Source organism: Haemorhous mexicanus, chromosome 8 (assembly GCF_027477595.1).
Source record: "Haemorhous mexicanus isolate bHaeMex1 chromosome 8, bHaeMex1.pri, whole genome shotgun sequence".
Classification (NCBI taxonomy): Eukaryota; Metazoa; Chordata; class Aves; order Passeriformes; family Fringillidae; genus Haemorhous; species Haemorhous mexicanus.
This window is the reverse complement of record NC_082348.1, coordinates 10,404,028-10,428,997: the sequence shown is the minus strand read 5'-3', so window position 1 is coordinate 10,428,997 and position 24,970 is coordinate 10,404,028. Positions and strand designations below refer to the sequence as shown.

Sequence of the window (24,970 nt, the reverse complement as noted above, 5' to 3'; positions counted from 1 at the left end):
TCTCAGATATTCCAAGGGATTTCCTCTGCCTCATTATCCCCATCACCTGAGACTGTCCCTGGTGCTGGAGGCAGAAGTACTTTGAATAGTTCTCCTCTTCTTCAGTCTGCTGGCCAAGCACTCCCCAGCTGTGAACAGCTTTACTGTCCACTCCCAGCTCCACGTGAGACCACTGACAGACACATCCCCAGGGACTGCCTTGCACGATAGGAAATCTGGAAAGTGCATTTATCTTTGCTACCTTGCCAGTTTTCTAGGCCAAACATTATTAACACAGAAAATAAAGCTAAGGGGAAAAAAGGAGATACTGTGCCCAGCCTTGTCAGTGAAACAAACATACCATGCCCCACACCAGCCTTTGCTGGAATTTCCATGCCCACACCAGTGCAGCAGGTGTGTGCCTATCTGGGGATGTCTGATTATCCCACACTGAGGATTTTTAAAGCCCGTGGGAGCTAGAGTTAAACCTGGTTGCCACCCATTCCTACTGCGAGCACTCTTTCAGGAACATGCCTACAGAGGAGCAAGTCTGAACGTTTTGGTGGGTTTAAAATAGCTCTCAACCAACTTGAGAAAAGCAGGGCTGGTTTGGGGAGTGCTTCTGGCAGGGTTGGCTGAGAAGGCACAAGTTTGCATCTGTACTTTTGACTTCTCTGTTGTAGGCATGATAGTGCAAGAACTGCGCCGATTGCTGTGTTCTGGTATGTCCAAACAGCTTTGCTCTTCCAAACCCCTGCACTTCTCCTTCAAGGGGGAAAACTAAACTTTTACTCTCACCCTTCCCACCTGCTGGCAGGCTAATTCTCACCAGAGGGCATGCACTTTGTTGGATACATACTTTCCCAGACATTCTTGATAGAGGTAACTGTCTGCCCAGGGTTCGGATGGGTTTCTTTCAGGTCCTGGTACCATATGCTGTGAATATATGGCATGATAGGAAATGGGAATATAAAGGCATGAGGTGTGACAGCTCCTATCCTAAGACACAACTTGTAGATTGGTGTGGGACATCACACAATGATTAAGTCACCCTGGGGATTAAAATGGAGCTGAAAAAACCAGAGCACACTGAGCAGTTGGCACTGCAAGTGCCAGAACGCACAGAGGCTGGTTTCCTCCTCCTTCCTTGCATCTTGTGGCCGACCCACTTGCTCCAGCTGAGGCTTTTCTGCAGTTTTGGCACACAGAAAAGTTTTGCCTGAGTTGATGCCCCAGCCTCTGTTCAGGGGAGCACTGACACCACAGCATTTTGCCCCCACCTGCGTGTTCCCCCCCACTGCTGGGCCGAGTCCCTGCTCCCACCAAAGCCCTGGAGCCCACAGCACCGGGCAGCAGGCACAGCTTCCATCTGAGGTGGGGAAGGCAAAGCACTTTCCAAAGAATCTGAACAGACCGATGGGAGCGCCACAGTCTGAGCTAACATCAGATTTCAAGTGGAAGAGCTGCTGGCAACTTGCCCAGATTCCCTGGCCTGCTGCCTGCCGAGTCCTCAGAGACTATTTTTGTCATTATTTATTTATTAAAATTAACTGTCTTGGGGCTGGACCGCAGACAGACAGAATCTAAAAATGCAGACACTCAGTGGAAAGCTAGCTGGGAGGTAGGTGGAGAGGTTAATAATAATATCTGGTCCAGTCCCACTGAAGGGCAAAAAACCCCAACCTTCTAAGAGAGTTTGTGGCTTAACAGGCTTGAATTCTTGCAATTCTTCTAGGCACCAGGTTGCCTAGAAAGACAAGGTGCTGGCTCACCTGGCAGGTACATGTGCCATTTCCATACAGACTGGCAGACTGGGCCACAGCTTATGAATTTGGAGAAAGGTTGTGAACTAGCAGGAGCAAGAAAACAGTGCTGTGAGGGCAGATAATCCACTGTACCAATACTGAACGGGAGACCACTTCAAGGAGCAACCTGAATCAGTAACTGATCCTTCACTACAAATCATTTTTATCTGTTGGGATCCTCTACAAGACAGTCTCCATTTTTTTTTTTTTGGCTGCCTGAGACCACCAGATTATATCACTATTATATAGGCTGCTTGTAAGTGAGCAGCCATGACAGCTTCTGCTTCTAGATACCTTGCATTTTTCTAGTGCCTTACAAACCTAAAGAGAAGTTCTCCCCAACCTGTGCTGAAACCAAGCCAAGGAGGCCATATATCCCATATTAAGCCCAAACCACACTCTGCTATTTGGAGAATGCAAATCCAGCCAAAGCCACAAACAAAATGGTTTGTTCTAAAATGCATTTCCAGATGGATCGTGATGAATGAAGTACAGAACACCTACAAAGAGATTTTCATCTTCAAAAGGAACCAGTGCATCTGATCTCCCTGAAAACCAGGTCTGGGAATGGGGAAACTACGGAAAGGGAGACTATCTCTTTCTACAACAGAAATACTTCACACTCAGATGAATGCTTTCCACCCACAGAACATAAAGCATTTTTTCTAAAAGCAAGCACTATTCTGGTTTCACTCAGAATAGCAGAAGCAAGGCATGTAAACCACTTGCTCAGGGTCACGCAACACAATATGGTATTGTCAGCTCTTTGACCTTGCTTTTCCAGTGCTTACCTTGCCCTATTGTGCTGCCTGGACAATGTGTTGATAGACAACAGGCTTTCTAATCCAACAGAGCCCTGTAAATCACAGCTACCAGTCTGCCCACATGGTGCCTGGCTTTAACTGATTGAGGAGCTGGCGGCTGTTGCCAGCACAACACCGATGCAGGAAACCTCATCCTATTCACACATTAACAGCTGGAGCCTTGCAATCATGACACAGCACACTGCTGGGAGTGCCACGCAGGAATCACACTCACTTTGGATGCTGCTGGACAGACACTCTTCTCCAGCCCCAGAGAGGGGGTGTCAGTAGTTCACGTGGCTCACACAACTATGAGTATCCCCGTGTAAGACACTTACCCTGGTTTCAGAGGGATTCCTTGATGCAAGAGGATTCACAGGTATAATGCTGCTTTAGCACACTCTGAAAAAGCCAGAATGTGTGTGGATTACCTGACAAATTCAAGGTCTCTCCTTTTTGCACTAATCCAGGCCTGGGATTTGGGTGTCTTCTTTAGGCAGATTGAAATCACAGCCCAAATCCCTGCAATGCTATCAGCACAAGATTTTAGTAACACCTTACAGACTACATGCAAGTATCTCCCCAAAGAAAGCTTTGCTTGTATTCCAAGCCTCACAGCCTATCAAACATAATGCACAAAATCTCCTCTTCTCCCATTTAGAACAACACTTTAACTAGGAAGGCTGTTTCCATGAGATGTGCACACATTTCAAAATGTAAATATAGCAGAGCAGGAAAAGAAAAAGGACTCTTTGAGTGCTAATGAATCACCCTTGTTGAAAGCTTCCTTTGGGGCATTCTGCCATCTGAGTCACTTTGCTCTGCATGCTTCTTAGCTTGGCTCTCTCCAGGCTTCATTCACCTGACATACATCTCTCTTTAGGCTGTAGGGATACATGCCTCTGCTTTTGTAATTCTCTATTAGCTAGGCAATGGGTGAATATATGGGTATAGATAATTTAAGGTGACTGTAAGACAATGATGAAGGGGACACAAGCTTTCTTTAAAGCAGCATTTTTCTTTCAAGAGTAATGGTAGAGTCAGAACAGCACTTGCATACCACTCCTCATCTTCAGGAGGACTTTGCTAAACATTAACCAGCTGCTCCTCATATCAGTTGTGGCATGGACTCTATAAACATGCATTAATTTCCTCATCAGTTTAACAAAGATGAAATGGATAAATTAAAACGAGTTGCTAGAGAGCAGCTCAAATTAAAGACATGCATGACAACTTGGGCCCTCCCAAGCCTTGTGATCTGGCCTACCTGTTAACAGAGGAAGTGTTACCTGCTTGCTCCTCTTTTGCTCTGATGCAATCCAGGTCAGATCCCATTAGTGAGATGCATTAAACCATATATTACCACTTCAAGGGCTGTGTTCTGGCCAGTTTCTCTCCCACTGAATGCAAACACAATTTCACCCACACAAGCACTAACAAACATGCTATGTGTCCTGTCTTCCTGTGTATCATCTCAAACTACTCTTCTCCCCCTTCCTCGGGTAATTTCAGACCCAGTCAGTTCCCAGATTTGGGTCTCCACATGCCACAAAAATATTTATTCTGCCACAGCAAGTGCTTCTTTTGGCTGTGCCAGGCTATGCAGGTTCATAGCATGCATTAAACCAGGACAGAAGATTTCTCTTCTGCTGAGGAGAAATCACATCTGGTAGGCACATCCCTGACCAGCACTGCCTCCAACAGACCCCACCAGAGTTCCCTGTCTTAATGAACCAAGTGGTCACCCCTTCATCTCAGCAGCTCTCTTTCCCTCCATCTAGCCCCGGCAGCCTCCCCTGTTCCTTCTGCAAGAGGCCTCAACAGGTAAAACATGACTTCAATAAAAGCATGGGAAGAAAGCTGTGTGAAGCCTACCCTGTGCAAAGCTCAAGACCCCACTGTCAGGATCTGCTTTAACACAAGATCCAATGCCCTCCAAGCAACTCTTCTGCACATAACTGCTGATCTGTGCTGCTGGGCAAGGGCAAGCAGAAGGGAATGTATTCTGCAGAGTACTCTGCTTCGCCTCCTGAAGGTTTTCTGACATGATTAGACACTGTGAAACAGCCTGCAAAGAGAAGCTGCAATACACCTGCCGGGCTGACTCACTGCCAGGGCCACACTAACACCCAGCGCGACTGCGGCTCAAGTGACACCCCAGCCTCCCCTGCTCCTGCTCCTGGGAACGCTGCATGGCCAGGAGGACACCACCACCACACTGTGGGAAGATTTGATCTGCAAAGTTAACTCTGTCCAATTCCACAGGCTAGGAGCCTGGAAGAAGGGGTGGTGGCAGCAACCCAAAGACAGGGCACGGGCCCCTGCCAGCAGCGTGCATTGGATGGATACTGACCCTGGGATGATTGAGCTTGCTGGCAGTCTGCTGTGTTTACAGTTATACAGCAGATGGTTCCTCTAAAACAGAAAAGCTCAAAACAGGAGGTAGCCTTACCACCAAGTTGTTTAGTGAAAGTTTCCTACAATTTTTCCATTGTCAGTCCCAGCTGAGAGATGTTTGTTATGGAGAAGTCACATGTGAAAGAAGCACGTGCACGCCAGGAAATTTCTGTGTTAGTCCCAATAGAAGATCTGTCACAAGACATTGTGGGTCTCATTTTCAGAGTGTTTCTTGCATTCAGCCCCTTGTCCTCTCCTCCCCTCACCCTCTTCTTTGAATTCTCCTTCATACAATATTGAACAGCCTTACCCACTCAGCCTGATGCCATAAACCCACAGCCTCCTTCCAAGAGAGCAGCAGCTCTTGGGCACACTTGGCCCATTTTGGTGCCACAGCCAAGACTCTGCACTTCCCTGCATCCTACACAGCACACTGCCAGACTGCTAATTCAGCCAGCTCACGAGATTTTGCTCAGCAGGCAACAGATAACACTTCACAATTCATTTTAATTGCAACTTCTCTGTAGTGTTTTCCTTTATTCAAGGGAGAGAAGAAAATTTAAAAATTGCTTGATCCAGTCCAGATTATAACTGATCCTTGCTTTCAAAAGGACAAGTTTACTCTGAAAATAACAACTCCAAATGACATCTCACATCTGTCTCTCCTCAGCTCCATGCACCATCCTACTGATGCTCCTGGTTTCTCTCTCAGGCTGCTGCCCTTGCCATCTCCATACAGGCCCACAAGCCTCCTCCACCTCAGCACGGTGTTTACTGTCTCCTCACACACACACACTCTCTCTTTTGCATCCCATTTTCAGTTTGGCCCTTCCCAGGGTGCCACAGACCCAACTCCACCATCCCATACATCTCACTTCTTCCCAGCAGTGAAGAGAAGAGGAGAAGGCTGCCACTGCCTTCTCTTTCCATGGAGGGCCCAGAAGGGGTGGAGGGCAGAGGAAAGCAGCAGGCAGGCAGGACTGCAACACCAAACTCAGCAAGGAAGCTGTAGGGAAGCCATTAGCACCTCTCAGTGCTTTACCTGCACACCACAGACCAGGCCCTTCCTCTTCAGTCCAGCACACAAAGAATTGCCAATAGGAACCTCTTCCCTTTTGATCCCCCACATTCAAATTTAAAGCTGTATTCCCATGAATAAAAAAAAACCAGACACCAAGCCTCAAAGTCTACTGTATTTTCTTTAACTCCTAGCAGAAGTCTGCTCTTCAGAGTTTAGTCAAAGGTGCTGAGAGAACCCTCTCTGCTCTGCCACACCAATTTCCACTGCAGATCACATCAGTAATCAGCATGCTGTGGTATGCAGGAGTGGTCAGGCAGCTCATGCCTGTTCAAGCGCAGCTAGATCCAAAAGTTGGACTGAACAGTAGGAAATACAGAAGCCCACAAGCTCATTATTTATTCTGTAGAAATGCCTAGAGGCAAGAAGAGGCAGTCACAATGTTTAGTCAATGAAAAATGCTCTTTAGGAAGATTTTAGATGTCTAAATCCACAAGACCCACTTGGGAACCTTCAGGTGCCTGAGGCATACCATGCTGAGAGACAAGGCACCACAGGAAAGAATGGCTTTGGAAACTTCATTTCACATTTTAACCAATCCAGTGGGATGCAAGAAGGTTTTACTCCTTCCTCAGAGCTTTCCTAAGCTCCCTCATTATTGAGGCTGGAACACCAAGGGCCTCAGGAAGCCATAACCATTCCCTTTGTACTGCAAGGTAGATGGGTCAAGCCAATTGTCCCATAAATTCACTGTGGCTGCACAACATAACCCAACCCACTTTCTTCTGGCACCATGACCAAGACGGACAAACTCTGTGCATGCTCATCCAGGAGGATCAGACCACCTCAAGTCTTCATCACCCTCCCCAAACAGCCCAGCACAGAGAGGGATTTTGCTGGCTCAAGGGGCTGAGCCAGCCCCAGAGCTTGGATTAGGCACATGATCACTGCAGAGGGCTCTAATGCAGCCTCCTAGACTCAAAGCAAGGGAATGCTCACAAACACAGCTGTGCAAAAAAAACCAAAAAAAAAAAAACCTCACTATAGCATACACTGTTCCCTTAGGATAAGTTATTCTGGTCTGAAAACAAAACAAAACAAAACAAAAAGCAGTAACTTTCAGAAAACATAGCTGAGTGAAAACAAAGACAGCCACCCTTTTCTGCACCTTCAAGGCAGATGCTAACACACATTTGTGTATGCAACAGCCCCAGAACATGAACCAGTTCAGAGCACAGATATGGAAAGAGGTGCTGGCACAGCTTCCTTGGCCATTCCTGACAATGCTGTTTTGTTCTTCCATAAAGCTGTTTTGTTTAGGGCCTTCTTTGAAAATTCATGACACATGTGCAAAGTGCCAGCATGGATAAATGTGCTCCTCCAGGATTATTTTCACCACAGTTAATGTTCCACCCCCCACAACCTCCTCGACCACAGCCTGTTCCACATGCTCATTACTTCACAAGGAGGAATATCCATCCTGTCCCTCACAGTTTCTGTCTGTCTGCCCCTGCTCCTCCCAGAAGTCACCAGTGCTCCTGGGTCAGCTGCTTTCCATGGATTTTGCAGCTGCTTTGAAGGCAGCTGGGATGACAGGGTTCACACATCCTTCATGAACTCCACCCACCTCTGTGAATCACAGGAGCCAGTGCTCCTGGTGACACAAAATCATGGCTCAATGCACACTTCTGTTCCAGAAAGTGTGTTACTCATCAGCACAACAGCCCAGGACCTTGGTGCAAGGAAGTAAGGAAGCACTTGAGTATTAATGCTAGCTAAGTAAAAAACCTCCTGATTTCCTCAGCAAAACAGCACTTGACCCACATTTTCTAGAAAGCAACAGCTTGCATGTTACTCTGTACAAACTCTACTTAGAAAGAAAGAAAAACTGACCCACATTTGAACTGTCTCAGTAGTCAGTGATGCATAAAAAAGGCTCCCAAAGTGGCACCATTAACCCAGGGTGTTATCTCCAGTGGATGGGTTCTCTAAGACAGTTTTACAGAGACTAATGCTGAACTTTTTCTTGCCTACAGCATCCACACAAAGCAAAGCTGGTTACTACATACTCCCATCCAGGGCACTCATGTCCTGCTTCTGGGGAAACAACAGATTCGACCCCAAAAATATAAATCCTAAACTACCATGATATAAATCCTAAATCACCTTCTACCTATAAAGAGGCACTGTAAAAGTATGACCTTTCAAGCATTCAAAACCAAACCTAGAAGTGTGGTCCATGAAAGGTGCAATGAGGAAAGCCATCCAGGGAGGCCTGCACCAAAACTTAATTCTCAATTTAACATGCAACATCTACACTTCTATGCCCTCCTCCTGCTGTCAGTGACTTGTAGGTCTCTTCCAGTATTTTAATCCCTTACTTTTCCTATAATCATTGAGTACTCAACTGCAAGTTTTTTTTGCCAGACTTTTCCTATTCTGTTTCATTTTAAAAATATTCTGGAACAGCTAAAATTTTGGTTAAGAATCACATCATGTCACTTCATGTATATGGGACTTATACACGTGCCCTCTATACTCCAGCATACACTCCAGAGCCATCATTGCTCACAAATGCACACTGAGTATCACAGATATTTGAAGGCCCCCATCACTGTGATATCAAGCTCAAGAAGATGGATAACAGAAGAATTGCTCTGCAGGCCCCCACCAGCAGGTTCCTTTGCCAGGCACTGCCACTTGCAGAGCAGCTCATCAGAAAGCAGCCCAATGTTCTGCTGAAAGGAGGTCAGAAACCAGCAGTGACAAAGCACATCAGGGAGAGATGGTGCTGGATGTGTGTGAGGCCCACCTGCAGCACATGGGCAAGTCATGGCCTGATTTGCCAGAAACAGGGATCATTTCCTCTGCAGCACTGCTAGCAGAGCAGGCAGGTGGGCCAGGCACGGCAGCAGAAGAAAGAGGCAGGATGCCAATGTAAGCCTGAAGCAAATTAAATATCAGAAGGCAGCAGGTTCCTTTGAGACTGCTTGGTTGCTCTTTTGGCAGAGGAGAAAAGCAAGCCATTAAAGAGGTAGAATACACCCGTGTCAACTTCATTTGCAGCACTAATTGCCATGCACGTGCACTAATTGCCCTCACATGAAGTGCAAGGGACTGGGCACTACTTGAATCCCAGGCAGTAGATGAGTCTTCCAAAGTAGCACTTGTTGGATCATGTTCTCACCACACATTCCACTTGTACCAAAGAAAAATGGAAGGAATCAGTGCAGTCTTGTTTTTTCATAAAGTTATCCAGTGCAACTTATTTAGAGACCAAAAAGGAAACTTTAACCAGACCACCAGAGACATTCAAAACATTAACAAAGTTTGGAGCTTCTTATCAAAGTAAGAGAAGGAAAGAGCCACTGAAACAAACCATTGCCTGCTGTCACTGTGGAGGACAGGGCAATGCAGCAGCCCATTCTATCCTGCAGCCACCTTCTGTGACTGCCTTTTCTTTTGTCAGTAATAGCAACACTATTTGATTGCTCTCAGTAAAGCCGACGGCTGTCAGGGCTCATCCGAGTTACCTGCACAGGTAAAGTGCATCAGAAAAATAAACAGTGGTGGCAGGAACACAGAGCTGCACTGCCTGGGGCTTCTCCTGGGGCTGTTTACATCACTGAGGAGGTGAAAGCAAGGAAAAAGCAGAGGGAGGGAAGACTGCAGCAGGTGGACAGATCATGCTTGGCCATCCTCTCTCCTGTTTTGTTAAGGGTTTCCTGGAAAAACAGAATTGTGAGACAGTGGAACAGATTGTCCAGAGAAGCTGTGGATGCCCATCCCTAGAAGTGTTGAGGCCAGGATGGATGGGGGTCTGAGTAACCTGGTCTAGGAGACGTCCATGCCAGGGGTGTTGGAACTGGATGATCTTTAAGGTCCCTTCCAACCCAACCACTTCATGATTCTACAAAAAAGGGGTTTATGTCTTTCCCTTCAGCAAAGTCTGAAAGCTGCATATGTCCCTATCAGTATGTTAACATGTCCTTAACATCCTTCAGCTGCATTGGCTCCTAGCTCATTAACACTCCTTTCTCACTGGGGGACACCCACCCCTCTGAGCTGCTTGCTCAGGTGAGCATGTGCTCCTCCCAAACTGTTTTGGTCCAAACACATGGGCTAAACCAACTTTGGGTGAGTTGGGCTGCAAAAACATTTCACTTACTGAGTTTGACTGTTTGGCAGTAATGCTATTGCTGCTGAAGCACACACAACTAAAGAAACCTGGAAAAACAGATTCAATGATCCATTACCACATAAGTGAAGAAGAGGAAATGCACCTCTCACTACTAAAATTTTTTACAGTATTTCTTCCCAGTTTTTTTCCCTCAGGACCTACAGAGAAGTCAGGCTAGGAAAAGAGACAGGAGACACTGCAGGCACATCTTCCACCAGCGTGTCTGATACACTGCAGGGTGCCTAGTACAAGACAGATGCCTCTCAGTAATGTGAGGATTGATCAGTGTAAATCAGTCACTATTGTTCTACACCAGCTGTCCCTTCATACAGAAAAGCCCTGAGGGCAGTTAAAGGCATTTTGCAAGCAGCCAGAGGGAAAAAGGTATTTTTGGTGATAGGCAGGAGGCATTTAGATTCCAACTCATTTCTTGCTGAGCTAAATATAAACTAGACAAGGCAACAATGATTTAGGGTATGGTTCAAAGAGAGGTAAGATTCCTTTCAGATCTCATTGGGACAGGGAATGGCAGAGGGAGTAGTAAATATCATGGCCATTAAGATTCAAAAGTTAGTTGACTCAGTCCTGGAAATTGCAGCTCTGCCTAAGACCACTGTTTGTGCAGAAAGCACCCTTAAGGTTTCTCCCTTCTACTCAAAGGAAATCAACATTTTCACTCTGCCCAGACCCAAATGCTGTTTCAATGAGCGAGCCAATGTTACAATGCCACCCATTTGAAGGGAGCACAATATTTCTCCAATAAGCTTCAGCAGGAGGTTTGGCAGGCAGGGAGCTGTCACAGCGTCTCCCCATGAGGTTTGACACACAAGATATGCTCATGTTGCAGCAAGGCACTGCCTCAATAGCGTATGGAGCATTGCAAATGGCTTAAACAGAAGGAGAGCTCTGCAAACCAAAGGAGTTTCTCTCAGGAAAGACACAGAAGAGCATCACCTGCCACTTCTGTGGCATTCCAGGTGGTAGCCTGGCATCTGAGACATACGGAATTTTGTCCTGGTCACATCTGCGAAGGAATTGGCAGTGGAAAGGTTTGGTCTCAGCCCCAAGCACAAGGCCATGCTCTGAAAGCAGATAATTTCTCTGGGAAGGATGGGTCATGAGCAGTCACCCCTCACACAGAAACAGCCATAGAGGGGACACTCATGACCAGGCTCCTGAAAAGCAGCTTTGGAAATGGGGCCAAGAGCTGGCTAAACATGACAGATAAGCTCCTCTCTTGACTCTGTCCCTATCACAACCAGCCCCAACCCTTGCCAAGGGGGAAGGCACATAGCACAGAGTCACACTATCTCTAAAAGAAAATTACATACCAGGGCAATGCACTAAGCTTATACTGTGTATGTAAGTACTCCTCACTTACATAAGCTACAGTCTTAGCCTGAAGATATTATGGTAAAGATTGGTCTGTTCAGAAAAGTTCATCAAAATAAATTGAAGAAAATTATTTAAACCTGTGAGAACACTTCTTTTAACAAGCATGACTTTATTTAGTTTGCATTCCCTCTGGAAGTGAATTAAATTAACTAGGTCCATTTGCATCTAAAATAGACAAGTAAGGTGGTTTCAGCAGTGGACTGCAGTTTCTGTATAGTGGGCTTTATATTGTGGCTTAACTAATGCACAGAGTGTTACCTTTCCTAGACACCACTACTTGGACAAACCTTCAGTGTCATGACACAGCCAGATACTCATTACCTGCATTAGGGAAGAAGGAAAACAAACTAACAAAAACGAAATTGCAGTTTCCTAACTTTCTCTCCTGAGATATGAAAATATTTTCAGGAAACACTTAAGTATTTGTTCACAGTCATTTCAACCACAGTGCAAGAGGCATACACTTTTGAGAGTCCCTGGAGTTCTAAGGAGTTACCTAAGCACAGCTACCCTAAGAGCTGAGAGGGGCCAGGCACGACCAAGGAGGACACCTGTGAAAGGATGTGCAACCTTCAAGCTTACAGCTTGTACTGCAGTGCTTTCAGGAAGGCCCCAGTCAGGAATGAGACCCAGCTGTGCCAGATGTCACTCAAATGCACTGTTTGTGACAAGAGAGAACGGCAGGCTCTGGGTGGGGTGGGAACTAAAGCCAGGTGAGACAAGGAAACTAAGCACCAGTTTCATCTGAGAGCAGCCAGAGAGCTCTAGTCACAGACAGCTCTTCTTCACTGTCTGCCCCTGCCCAGGGCTCTGCTAAAAAACCCACCAAGAAAACAAACACACCAGAAAGCACATCAGTGCTGCTGTGACCCCCGAGAGCAGGTACACAAGGGAGGGGTTTTTCCAGACAGGTCTGTGACCAGTACCTGCCACAAATTGTTTAGGCTGGCTTGGTCTTGCCTTGGTGCAGCAGGATGGCATAGCTGAGCTCTGGCACTATCCTTCAATCATATCATTTCTGGTTTTGTACCTTTCAAAAGTTATCAGGACATCTGTCATATCAAGGAGGTGGCACTTGTTCTAGCACACCGACATGACTAAGAAGATGCAAGCCTGAGCTCTAGTCCCTCATTTTCTTGGCTTGTCAACAACCTTGCAAATTTCTCAGATATGATAGTAAACCCATATGCACAGCATCTATTTGGTGGTGTACTGCTAAAAAGTCCAGAATAGACATGGAGCAAAGAAAAATGCCATATTCAACATCAATTAAGAAGGCAGGAATGTAATTACCCAGTACAAAATCTGGGCATGATGTCAGAACCCCTTCACAACTAACATGTCCATCTGTGTTATATTTAAGTAGATGCCACCAACTTGAGCAGAGAAATATCCCCAATATGCTCCATCACAGGGTATTAAAATCCTGTCTTACAAAGAGGAGAGAGGAAAAAATAAGTATTGGTTCAGTTCAGAAATCACTGCAAATTGCTTTTTCAACTGACAAATACTACGCAATTCAGTGCTTAAACTTTTTTTGTTTATAGTTGAATGGAAGAAATTTTAAAGTGTAGGAGAATTGTTCAGTGGGTACTGTTAAATGAGCTGAGAAGTCCATCCTGGCCTTAAGATCCAGAGAGCTCAGCACTCAACAGCAGTTCCCACACTAGTAACCTACTTCATGTTCAGCGGCCTGAAAGACTGCATTTAGCTTTCAGCATGAGCGAGACTGACACTGTGATTACACATTCTCCCACCACCCTGCACAGCCTCCCTTTTCCTTAGCACTGCAGAGCATTTCTTCCTCTCCCTATGAGATTACAAGTAACCACCTGCCTGGAAAAGAGAAATCCCATTTAAATGGAAACCTCTTCATTAATAACCTGTCCTTTGGCCCCCCTATTTGTGTGTGTGAATACCCACACGTCAAAAGCAAGAATACAGGGAGAAAGCTGCCATTGGGTACCTCCCAGCAAATGGAAAGAGTTCATCACTCAGCAAGCATGTCTGAGGAGCTCTGTCATCTGTGGGCTGACCAGCAAACTACTGTTTTTAGAAATACTGATTTGAGTAGTCCCTTACCACATCCCTGGCTCTAAGAATTCAGCTTGCAGAGTGAGAGGGACAAAGGGATCAGTGCTTGTAGCATTTAGTCTAAAGCAGGGAATTAAGGGAAGGAGGCAAGGCTTTTTCTGGAAGGGAAGATACAGCCAGGGAACTGTTTGCATCAGCAATATTTTATGACAGATTCTTGCAAGCAATGTCATAGCCTTTTCTTCTGACTATGAAGTGAGACAGAATGTCTTATACAAGTTGCAAACATATTTGAAGAATAAACAGTTTGTGTAAGCTGCCTCTTTGAGAGATCAATTTCTAATGTCTGGGGGGAAAAGACAAAACACAAACCTTTCTTTATTTCTATTCCCTCTGTGTTGCATCAGCACAGTTCTTTGTTTACTGTCTGCAAAGATGCACTCTGATACTAGTGGAATGTGTATATTGAATTTGAAGAGCAGCTTTAATTCCCAAAACTCAACCTCCCAAAAGCAAAGTTCCCAGGAAAACACAGGATGATAGCCAAACATGGCAATACCACAAAGACCCAATTCAGAGGAAAAAATTTGAAGGGTATTACATGGGTGTGTAAAACTTTTCATGAAAAGAAAAGGCAGTTTAATATTTAATCTGGAAACTCATCACTCAAACTGCAGAAGAAGCAGTCTAGGTAAAGGAATCATAAACAAAATCAGGGCAGGATTGAGGATGCTTTGAAATATACTTCTCTTCTGCTATTTCTGCTGCTATGAAGTAGGAGAAGCCACAAATGATGACTATACAATGCACACTACAGACAGTCCTGATAACATCTTAAATACACAAATATGATTTGTGTTCCTGATGTCTGGGGAAAGGAATAAAGATACATGGCAATTACATTAGTGTCATATAAATATGGAGAAAAAAGAACACAATGATATTTTATTTGCAGAACAAAGCCTGACAAAACAATGAAACATTCTGTAGTGAGTGCTGCAACAAAAATCCTGCTAGGCATTAGTGAGGCCAGCCTGGCACCAGAAGCAATACTGTTGGTGATGCCAATGCTGCCCACTAATTCTTCAGCTGTGGGGGGTCCTACCATTTGTAAACACATCATCTTTGTGGTGCAAAACCAACCGTGTCTGGCTGAAGTACTTCACAAGCTTGTCTACCCACCAGGCTCCTGGTGGGACAGAGCTTCCCCAATGTTCAAGAGCAAGACTGGAAGCACAAGGCAGAGCTTTAAAATGTGTTCAGTCCACTTCTCTGAGTGTCAGAACAAGACCGTCTCATGCTAAATTCTACTGTAGGTCTGCTGAATGCTGCCATTCCTGTACCTGCCAGTGATGAAACCAGCAAGAGTCAGCACCATCCTAAAACACCACGGAGAGTTTCACTGGGAGTGGTCCAGTTGCAGGTGCTAAAAAGCATTTTGAGTCTTGTCTTGGCCTGACACCCATTTTATGTGTGACCTTATTAAGTGCTTAAAACTTCAAACTTTCTTATGATAAGGTGAGAAGCTTTAGGAGTTCAGGAGACAAATATTAAAATCCTTGTCTGTTTCCCACACCCCCTCATAACTAGATTATCCTTTTTAATATCTTTGGGGTTGCGTTTTTTCATTCACATGAGATTTCCCCTTGGGTTTTTACCTAGCCTAAGGACTCCATAATAATGAATCAAATTAAGTTTCTGGCAGCAGCGGGCTACCTCTCAGGTAAAGACAAAAAAATTATATTTTTTAAAAGTATCACCAATGTCAAAACAAAAAGAAGAAAGAGCATCCCATGGATGAAAGATATCACAAGTTCAGATCACTAGGCTAGACTTCAGAGGGAGGGAAGGAACTTACACCGAGCCTATCCCACATCAAAACACAGGACTTGCAGGAGATTGAGAAGTCACACAGCAGTTAGACAGGAACCCCACCCATTTCCCAGAAGCTGTAAATCTTCACATTCCTTGCACACACTTTGTCACTGTCCTACCCCTCTGGGCCATAAAAAACCAACATGCAGCACATCATGAAATCATGTAGCTGCTGGAAGGCTCGAGGGAGATCCTGGTGCACTCCAGCTCCCTCGGCACCAACTCTTCTGGGTACAGATTACCTGTGCAAGGTGCCACGTTAACCCTGTAGTACAGAGCAGATGGGAGGACAAACCTTGCCCAAGGCTGGTAAAACCTGGAGCCCTGTCTTCTACCTCCTCAAACAAAAGTGGGTATTTTCTCTGAACCATACCTACCTGCACAGGGAAAAAGAATGAACAAAAAAACCAAAAACAAAACAAGCAAACAAACAAAAACAACAACAACACCCAAAACAAACAAACAAACAAAAAAAACCAAAACCAAAAACAACTTAAGAAAATGAAAAATAAAAAAAAAAAAACGGAAAAAAATTTAAAATATGCAAAATGAGACAAGAGTAAAAAAAGAGATGAGAAGGAAAAGAAGAAAAGAGAAAGACAAGAGCTTTTCAAAGCATGGGTTCTCAGAAGCCATTACCAGCTACAGGGTGGATCACTTTACCACACGCACAGTCAAAATAATTTTGGTTTTTACCTCTCAGTTCTTTAGGTGCCGCTGGGAATTTTTCACTGCATCTTCTACCAGGACAGAAGGAAAATTCTTTTAGTTCAATTAGAAAATGAGAGTAAATGTCCAGTAGTGCCAGAACATGATGACCAAACCAGCTATTACCGAAAGACTGTAACTGCTCCAACTACTGCAATGGCTAAAAAGTTAGCAATTGTTCCACTTTTCTTAAAAGACAGAGAGGGAGCCATGGTACATGACTGAAAGATTAGCTAATCAGAGACAAACTGAATGCATTTGGAGAAGAGCCTGGTGCCCAAAGTTCACATTCCAGCTGGGCTGAGTCCCAGTCCTCTTCCACCCCAGACCTTGGCAGTGCTGCCCACACCACAGTGGACTCAGAGCAAAAGGGCATTTAGGAAGCACTGGGCCATTCAGGCTCCAGGAGGGCACGACCAGTTCCACTGAGCCTTTAGCAACAGGATAAATCAGCATTTTATGTCCACTGCTCTTCAGATTTATAAATCATCTGAATGAGGTTAATCACAAATGACCTCATAAATAAGATGTCCTGCCTTGGACAGGTCTCTGACAGAGAAAAGGTGTCAAACTAGGCCATTGTGCCCAGGACACTGAAGGACAAGTCAACGGCTGCTTTGTAAGATTAGGGCAAGGAAATTTGTCCTCCTGCCTCCAGTACCTTCATGAATCCTGATGTTGCTCTGAAGTATCTTCACCTCTCCAGAAATAACCAGAACTAGCACACCCTGCCTCTTCAAGCATGTCATAAAAGTGCCTAGGACAAGTCTTTTTCCTGTGCACCTTGATCACCCCTATTAGGTTTTGTCTTGAATTCACCAAGATCCAAGCCAGTTATAAAAGTGTGATCATGATCACAAGGCTGAGAGAAATTATTCAAATGGGTCAGTTTATCAAGACAACAAACCTATTAAGAATCCAGGAACACAGAGAAATTAGACATACAGCACTCTATCACACTAACAGGTTTTAATACTGCTGAACATTACAGTGAAATATTAAACTAATTCATGGTGGGGGGAAGGAGGATAAAGCAAGGGGGTAGATTAGGAGGTGGCAGAATCATAGAGTAATTTAGGAGATAAGAAAAACAGATATGCCTTTGTAAACCGCAAGCAACACATGCCCAAGAGATAAAGACAATACTCTTACAAAGGACTAAATTGATACACAATACATCAGGGATTTACTTAATTACTTCTATTACAGAATTACCCTAGGGAGGCAACTAGCAATGCAACAGTGACTGAATATTTCAGGTTCCCATTTTTTCCCCTGAACAGAAGACCACAAATCAATTTTCACTAACTTCAGTGCAACTGCTGCTCAGGCAGATTCTTCAGTAGTGAGCGGTGCTAGAGCTCTTCTCACTGCACGAGAGCCCTGCTGATACCAATGTTTATGCAGAACAGGGCATTAAGTGCTGATGGAGGCACCCAGTACCTGGCCCCGTGTGGCTGAGCACCTCAAAAATCCCATCCTATACAAACGTTACTCAAACCTATTTTCCAGGTGGACAAGAGTAAAACAGGCAGCACATAACCATAGGAGAGCTGACACACAGATCCACCTGCATTCCAGGTGGTTCATCTCCCCTTCTTGATGAATAAAGGCAACGCTGCTTGGAGACAGGGAAAGCACAGTGCAAGGACTTGGCTAACACACTGCTGAGAACCTGTCTGTAAATCAGTCACCACTCACATGTAGTAGGCATGCTGAGGCTGAGATGGAACATACAGTACTACTTCTCCTACTGTGTGACTAACTTTGTGCTGAATGCCATTGCAATTGCCAACTAGAAGGCATCTCTACGAGGTGCTAGGAGATCTCCACAAGATTCAAGTCAATTCGCTGTTACAGTAAGAAATTGTTTTTAGCCCTGCTGAAGTGAGTTTGTTTATGAAGAGGAGAGAGACTGGTTCTCATACCAGCATCTGAGAAACAGTTAAACTGAAATGCTACACTTTCCAGAGAGCCACCATGCAGGTACAGATCAATCATCTGCCATTAACATGCACTGACAGAGAGAAAGGCCAACACATACACACTTCCCAGAAGTGAAGGATGAGGAGTATTAATGTAATGTTGTTATGATGGAGACATGGAAAAGGGTTGAGCAAGAAGGAGCCCTGAATCAGAGAGACAAACAAAGGACGTGCTGAGGTAGTTTGCTATCAGAGATCCTTTGCAGAAGGTTTGCAGTAGTATTTGGGGAGAAAAGAGATCAGTGCATTTCAGTTTCTATTTCAATGAGGTTACTGACACAAGACAAAAAAAAAAGGTTATTTATTTTTCATGGTACCTTACCAGTCACCCACTTGCACTGAGTTAATAAACTACAAAGACTTAACTGTATCCTTGAACAAGGAACATCAGAAAGTTACAATAAAACAGGTTTGGATGGGAAAACAGGAGTAAATCTAACCTCAGTCCACGGGCTTGTTTGATGTTTGTATACAGCATTCTTATCCCCTACTCCTGGTCCCCCACTCACTCCCACACACAATTCCCATCCCTTTTTAAGTCTGAATCAGAATCCAATAAACTCTCTTGTGAAATTCCCTGTCCCTTAGCCCATAGTCTTACAAAAATGCCAGTGCTTACTCAAGACTATCTGTGCTGAGGGCAGCTGGTCTCCTCACATGACTTCAGTTAAGCATCTGCAACCCACAGGCTGAACCTCTTCCCATGTGCCCATACAGGCCTGTGGGTCAGCTGGGCAGCTCGCTCCAAGGGGACTGGGAATAAATCTCACTGTTATCTCTGCTGTGAATGCAAGGCAGATTTCTGATAAACAGCACACTTCTTTCTCAGTTAAGTATTAGAAAGCTTCATTCACACATAAAGTAATGCTTATGTGAATTCTAGAGCTGAGTGTGCTTTCAGAGCCTGAAAGTGCATCAGAGCCAACACATGGAAAAGGCTGGCCTGAAAAAAGATACACTTCCATGCACTGAAACATATCTGTAGTCTGTCCCAGAATAACGCAAGAACATAAACCTGAAGACTAACATAGTCATCCCCTCCCCAATAAATCCAAAAGCAGTTCCTCTAGAGCTAACTGATCACAGGAAAAAATGAAAAACCCCCTTTTAAGCAGTCAGAATTTGTACTTGGTGGAGCATCACCTATTCACTGTGTTACGCTTCCAGCAGCATGCTGCCTTTGGAAACAAGTAAATTCCCAAAAACGGGATTTCTTTTTTTCCCCTCCCTCAGCACTGGAAAACTTTTTTCAATAAGGCAATAATTAGCACTTCTTTATTCCAATCAAACCTCAATTCAAGAAGCTAAGATCAGCCTCTAGCTGATCAGACTCACAGAGGAACCAACTATACTCATCTTTTTGACAGCGGTGCTTTCTCTTTTGAAAGACAGACTCCTCCAAGTAGCAAAGAGAAGTCAGAGCCTACTTTCCAAATTCAGTGACTCTGGAAGAATTATTTTAAAAAGCAGCTCAGTTAAGACTGAACAATGACAACTACTTTTACTCCTGTCACGTTATGGATTCAGAAACAGCAGACTGCATTAACCCTTCCAGAAGTCTGACTAGCATAGCCTTGGAGCAGAAAGCGTGGGGACAGAAAAATCCAGCAATGATAGGAGAAGATAATTCAGACAATAAACTCATGCGTCCTCTGCTACGGAACACAACAAGCTGCCTTTCCCCCCAAAGGGACCTTCTACCAAGAATTTCCCTCTCTTGAGAAAGGGGAGGTTTTAACAGGCTCCAGAGCCTTATAAAAGTGCTCAGGAGTCAACACAAGAATCACCCTGCCTTAAACACTGGTGGATCATAACAAGAGTGTATGATTTCTCCTGGTTTGGAAACAATTCAGAGAGGATTTAAAGCAAAAAGCTCCCACAAAGTAAAACTTGCTTAAGTATTATAGTTTAAAATGCCATGACAAAGAGAGGGAAGGTGATATACACCCTAACCAGCCTTTCTTCTGTGACTGCTGGATGTAAAGTACCATCTGGTCACACAGTCACAAAGGCACTCACATCCACTCCTCCTCCACAAAACCCAGGCTGATGTGACTGCCAGCGTGAAGTCACAGAAAACATTTTAACTCACTCTTCTTGACTTAGCTGGTCTTCACCTGCCTTTGCCTCTGGTAGTTTGAAGGAGGAAAAGAGGGCTTGCCTGCTTTAGGGGGGCAAAGCTGAACACAACTGATTTCCACGGCAACGAGATACAGCCCCAGTGAAGAAGGCCTGTTAATAGCTGTAAGGCAATGTGCTCAGCAGAACAGATTTTCTATCAGACAGCCAGAGATAGCAGCTCGTGTTCGTACACAAACGTGTAAGGAATCTGATGCCTGGCCTTGTACAACCCCACTGATTCAGCCCGTGCTACGCCAGTGTAGACCACAGCAAGATAGAGACCGTGTTGGCAGGAAAAATAAACAGGCAACGTGGAGAGATGCTTTGCCTTTGAAGACAAAGTAAAAGTGCTCCTAGGACATTCCTCATTAAGTGAACATTTATTGCCAAACCATAGGAAAACACCAGCATTACTATGAAAGCAAAAGCAACTGTGCAATGCACAGATTTGTGCATACCGTACCATCACCTACCACCCATGCTTCCACCTTGGACAAGTGCACATTCATACACAAGCCAGCCTCTTACAAACAACCTGCCATTTGGAACGGGAGGGAGCTGTAATTGTTCCAAATTTTCTACTGAGGGAGTCGATCATTTGGCCTTTGTAGTTTAGGCTCCTTCCTATTAAAATACAGTTACCAACATTTTCCAGCACAATGATATTTTATTCATTTGTTAGTATGCTCCGAACCTTGCCCATAACAGACTGCTAAATCTTCTAGCAGCAGTCATGATGGGATTTGCCTTGCCATGTAAGGATACAGTCTCCAAACACATGGATTTCAACAGGACCAGTCTCCGTTTATATAAAGCAAAAAGCACACGGGAGGCTTTGCAAGACCAGAGCCCCAGTGGAGAAGAGCCGAGGCCATTAGCAAACTTTTTCAAGTCAAGCAGAAAAACACCAACTGTCCCACTCACACTGTATGCTCTGCTGGAAATGCACAAAAAGCCATTTATATCAAACATGAGAAGAATATGTCACGTACAGTTTATAAAAATATCTGTAACAAACTAAGAAAAAAGCTAGAAACTCTCCAAGTAGCCTTAACTAGGCAGTGGGGAGAAGAGAGTAATTTCATGGGCTATTTTGTATAGCAAAACAGTGACAGCCTCATGCTGATGAGGTTTTATTTAAGTCCTACAACTTTTCTTGCCACTGCAATAGGCGGAACTCAAAACCCAGAACTAAGACTCAAAGCAGGCACTGAGCACAAAGCTGTATATTGTATTATGTGCTAGGGCTGTAAAACTACCAAACACTGATTTTAATAAACAATCCTTGGTAGCACACAGGTATCAGGGCTGACTCTGTGATAGGCTCATCCTTGCTCAGAGTCCTGCACATCAGAAGGATGACAACTGCCTCATAGCTTCAATGTTTTACGTGTGGTAAGCTTAAAGCACGAGTCCCAAGGCTGCCTGCTTCACTTGAAGAGTGGCGCCTTGTACTGCTGTTGTTTATACAGATATGGTAATTAAAAATTGCACTGTAATGCATTTGATAATAGTCTTATTGTTCCCGTGAACTGAACTGCTTCAGTTAAACATGATATCACAGCTAAATAACAACCTGCATTTATACTTTTTTTTGGTACTTTTTATTCTTTCTGTACAGGAACTCTGGGTTTTTACACCATAGAGATTTCCAGCACATCTCAGAGCAAAACACTTTCCTGCTAAACCAAAAGGCTACCCCACATTCCCACGGAGCACACTCTCCTAAGATGCCTAAGCTCTGTGCTAACACTGAACTCGGAGTGACACACAAGGATAACCTCTGCCTTACAAAAACAGCCAGACTTTCTACACCTTTTTCAGTAAAACAGCAGCGTGCTTGGATACCGTTCCACAGGTGTGCTTAGCACAGGGCTGTTTACATTGAATACAGCTGAAGAGCACCAGCAGGGCTGGCTGACAGCGCTGGAGCAGCCGTCATGGGAACCCAGTAAGACACACTTCTTGTATGTTTAGAGCCTTAATGTGGAGCAAAAACAAGGGAACACCACAGCAATGAAAAAAAGCAAGTTAACAGGCTAGCCACTGCACTGCACACCATGCCACCCAGCAGCAGGTAACCTAGGAGTTCAGCTGAAAGTCCTATCAACCTTCCAGCATCAGGCAGGTCTGTGGAAGTCAAACTACCCCACTTCCCTCGCCCTTCAATGCTGAGCACACATCCAAATCACTCAGGGCTTGCCTACCTGCTTCAGGAGGAACTTATCCTCCGCGTTGATCTTGAGGGAGACGGCCAGGTGGATGGCGGAGAGCACCACCCCGCTGATGACCGCGGCTCTCATCCGCACCGGCAGCAGCGTGTAGATGCTGTAGATGAAGAAGACGGTCCACCAGATGCCCTCTGAGGCGCTCCTGGGCCACACCAGCAGAACCCCTACCACTTGCACTGCCAGGATCACCAGGATGACAGAGTAGCATGCCAACCACATGTGGTCCTGGTGGAAGTTGTTGCGGTTGCACACCATGCACAGCACCACCATCAGCACGATGGCCAGGGAGAGCACCACGACATAGGATACCTCATAGCGGCCGTGTGCGGCATGGAAGATGAGCATGACCACACAGACCAGCACCAGCACGGCCATCAGCATGGTGAGGCTGCTCTGGTTTAGCCGAAAGAAGTAGCGCTGATAGAGACGTTCCAGTTTCTCAGACTGGAACTTCTTGGACCTGAAGATTTGCAGCAGGCTACTGCAACAACTGCCCATGGAGAAGGCCGCCTCGGAGTCCCCCTCGTCCCCGTCCTCTTCCTCCAGCTCCTCAATCTTGGCCTTGATGCGTTTCTCGTCCAGCCCCAACTCCACAGAGCGGGGCCGTACCTCCCCCTGCTCCCCCAGCTGCCGGGGGCTGGCATTGTTGGGGGCAGCGGGGGAATCACTGCCGGGCGGGTGCCGGGACCGGTGACGTCGGCTGTCGTCACCGTGCTCCTGCCAGGCGGATTTGGACCTAAAGCTCATCATCCTGCAGCCGCTCTCCCCGCGGTTCCGGGGCTCGTAGTCTTCCTCGCTCCTCCACCTGCTCGACATGCGGGAGGCCTTCTTGCCCGAGGACCTGTTGGGAGGCGGCGGGTAGGAGTAGCCATTGGCCCGGGCCTCCGCCTCGCCCCAGGCTGAGCGGTGCTGCTCGGTGCCTGCCCAGGGCGCGGGACCGCCGAAGCCCGGGGGGCTGACACTGTTGGACCGGGACATGCCCTGAGGAGCGGAGCCGCGGGCGAGGGGATGACAGCCGGGCAGGCGCAAGGGACGAGCCGCCGGGAGAAAACCCCAAAAGGCAGCGGGGAAGGAGGGAAAAAAAAAAAAATGGGGGGAACAAAAGGGGGGAAAAAAAAGAGAAAGAAAAAAGGCAAAACCCGCAAACGCCCCCAAAGTCTCCGGAACGGCCGAGCGTCCCCAGAGCCGGGGTGTCCCCGGCGGGACGCTCAGGGCAGTGCCATCGCCGGCCCCGGCACTTCGACACCGCCGAGCGCGCTCGGCACCGCGGGGACCGGGACGCTCCCGGCTCACGGCCGCTCGCCCTCAGCCGCGCCGCGGCGGCCGCAGGGGCTCGGGGCGCCGCGGGGGAGCCGCATCGCAGCGCGCCCGCACCGCTCCCGCCCGGCCCCCGCCGCTCGGGGCCGGGCGCAGGGCGGGCGCTTCGCCGCGGGCCGGTCGGCGGGGAGCGGGCGGAGGCTCAGGCTCGCAGGGATGCGGCAGCCGGCGGCGGCGGGAGCATCCCCTGCCCGAGGGGCGCGGCGGGGGGGCTGCCCGGGGCGGACCGGGCTGCGGCGGCGCTCCCGGCTCGCCTCGCCTCCCAGCGGCGGAGCCCCGGCGGTAAGGCACGGCCGGCGGCAGCCGCGCCGCTCATGCACCCGGCCGCCGCTCCCGCTACGCCGCGGTGCCTTCGGGCGGCCGCAGCGCCTCTCCCACGGGCACCGGGGGAGAGGGGAGAAACCGGCAAATCTGAAAAATCGGAAGGGTAAGGGGAAAGAAAAAAATTCAAGAAAACCCGAGAAAAAGCAGGGGAGGGGGCTCGGCGCTGCCTCCCCCGCGCTGCCGGCGGGGCGGCGGTGCCAGAGCGGGGCGGTGGCGGTGGCGGCGGCCCCGCGCGCGGCTCTCCCGGGGACGGCGGCGCCGCGTCCCGGCCGCGCTTTGTGCTCCCCATTCAGCCGCGCGCCGGCCGCGCCGCCCCCGCCCGCCCCCATTGGCCCGGCCCCGCCGCCGCGCGCCGCCATTGGCCATCGCCGCCGCCGCCCCGCCAATGCGCGCGCCCGGGGCGGGGCGCCTTAACCCCTTCGGCGCCGCCCGGGAGCTCCGGGAGCCGCCCCCGGGCAGCGCCGCACGGGGCAAGCGGGGCCGGCCCCGGGCGCTGCCTCCGAGCTCCCGCATCGGGCAAGCTGCTAGTGCATCAAGCACCGGCGGCCGAACTGGCGAAGAGAGGAAAATCAAGCCCCGGACAACCCTCCCACAACAGCAGCACCTGTTGCTGGACCCACCTTAACGCAGAAATCAAAGGTAAAATACACGCACAGGTAGGTTTACCTTGTTTCTTCAACTACCTAAGGTACAGCCCTCAGCTTCACCCGACAGCGCTGTGACACCGTTCTATGGCATATTCCCTAACCTGGGAGTGAGGCATGACGACACCACAGCAGTTCCCAGCAAGTTTAATCT

At 47.1% G+C, this 24,970-nt stretch overlaps 1 protein-coding gene across 1 annotated transcript in view; it reads right to left on the bottom strand.

Annotated features, from left to right (window-relative positions):
• Positions 1 to 23,828, bottom strand: part of ADCY5 (adenylate cyclase 5) — a 203,893-nt gene extending 180,065 nt beyond the window's left edge. Inside the window, exon 1 of the mRNA XM_059852713.1 lies at positions 22,508 to 23,828. Coding sequence (XP_059708696.1) covers positions 22,508 to 23,509 — 1,002 coding nt within the window. The 5' untranslated portion in view covers positions 23,510 to 23,828. The remainder of the gene's footprint in view (positions 1 to 22,507) is intronic.
• Positions 23,829 to 24,970: the final 1,142 nt, after the last annotated feature.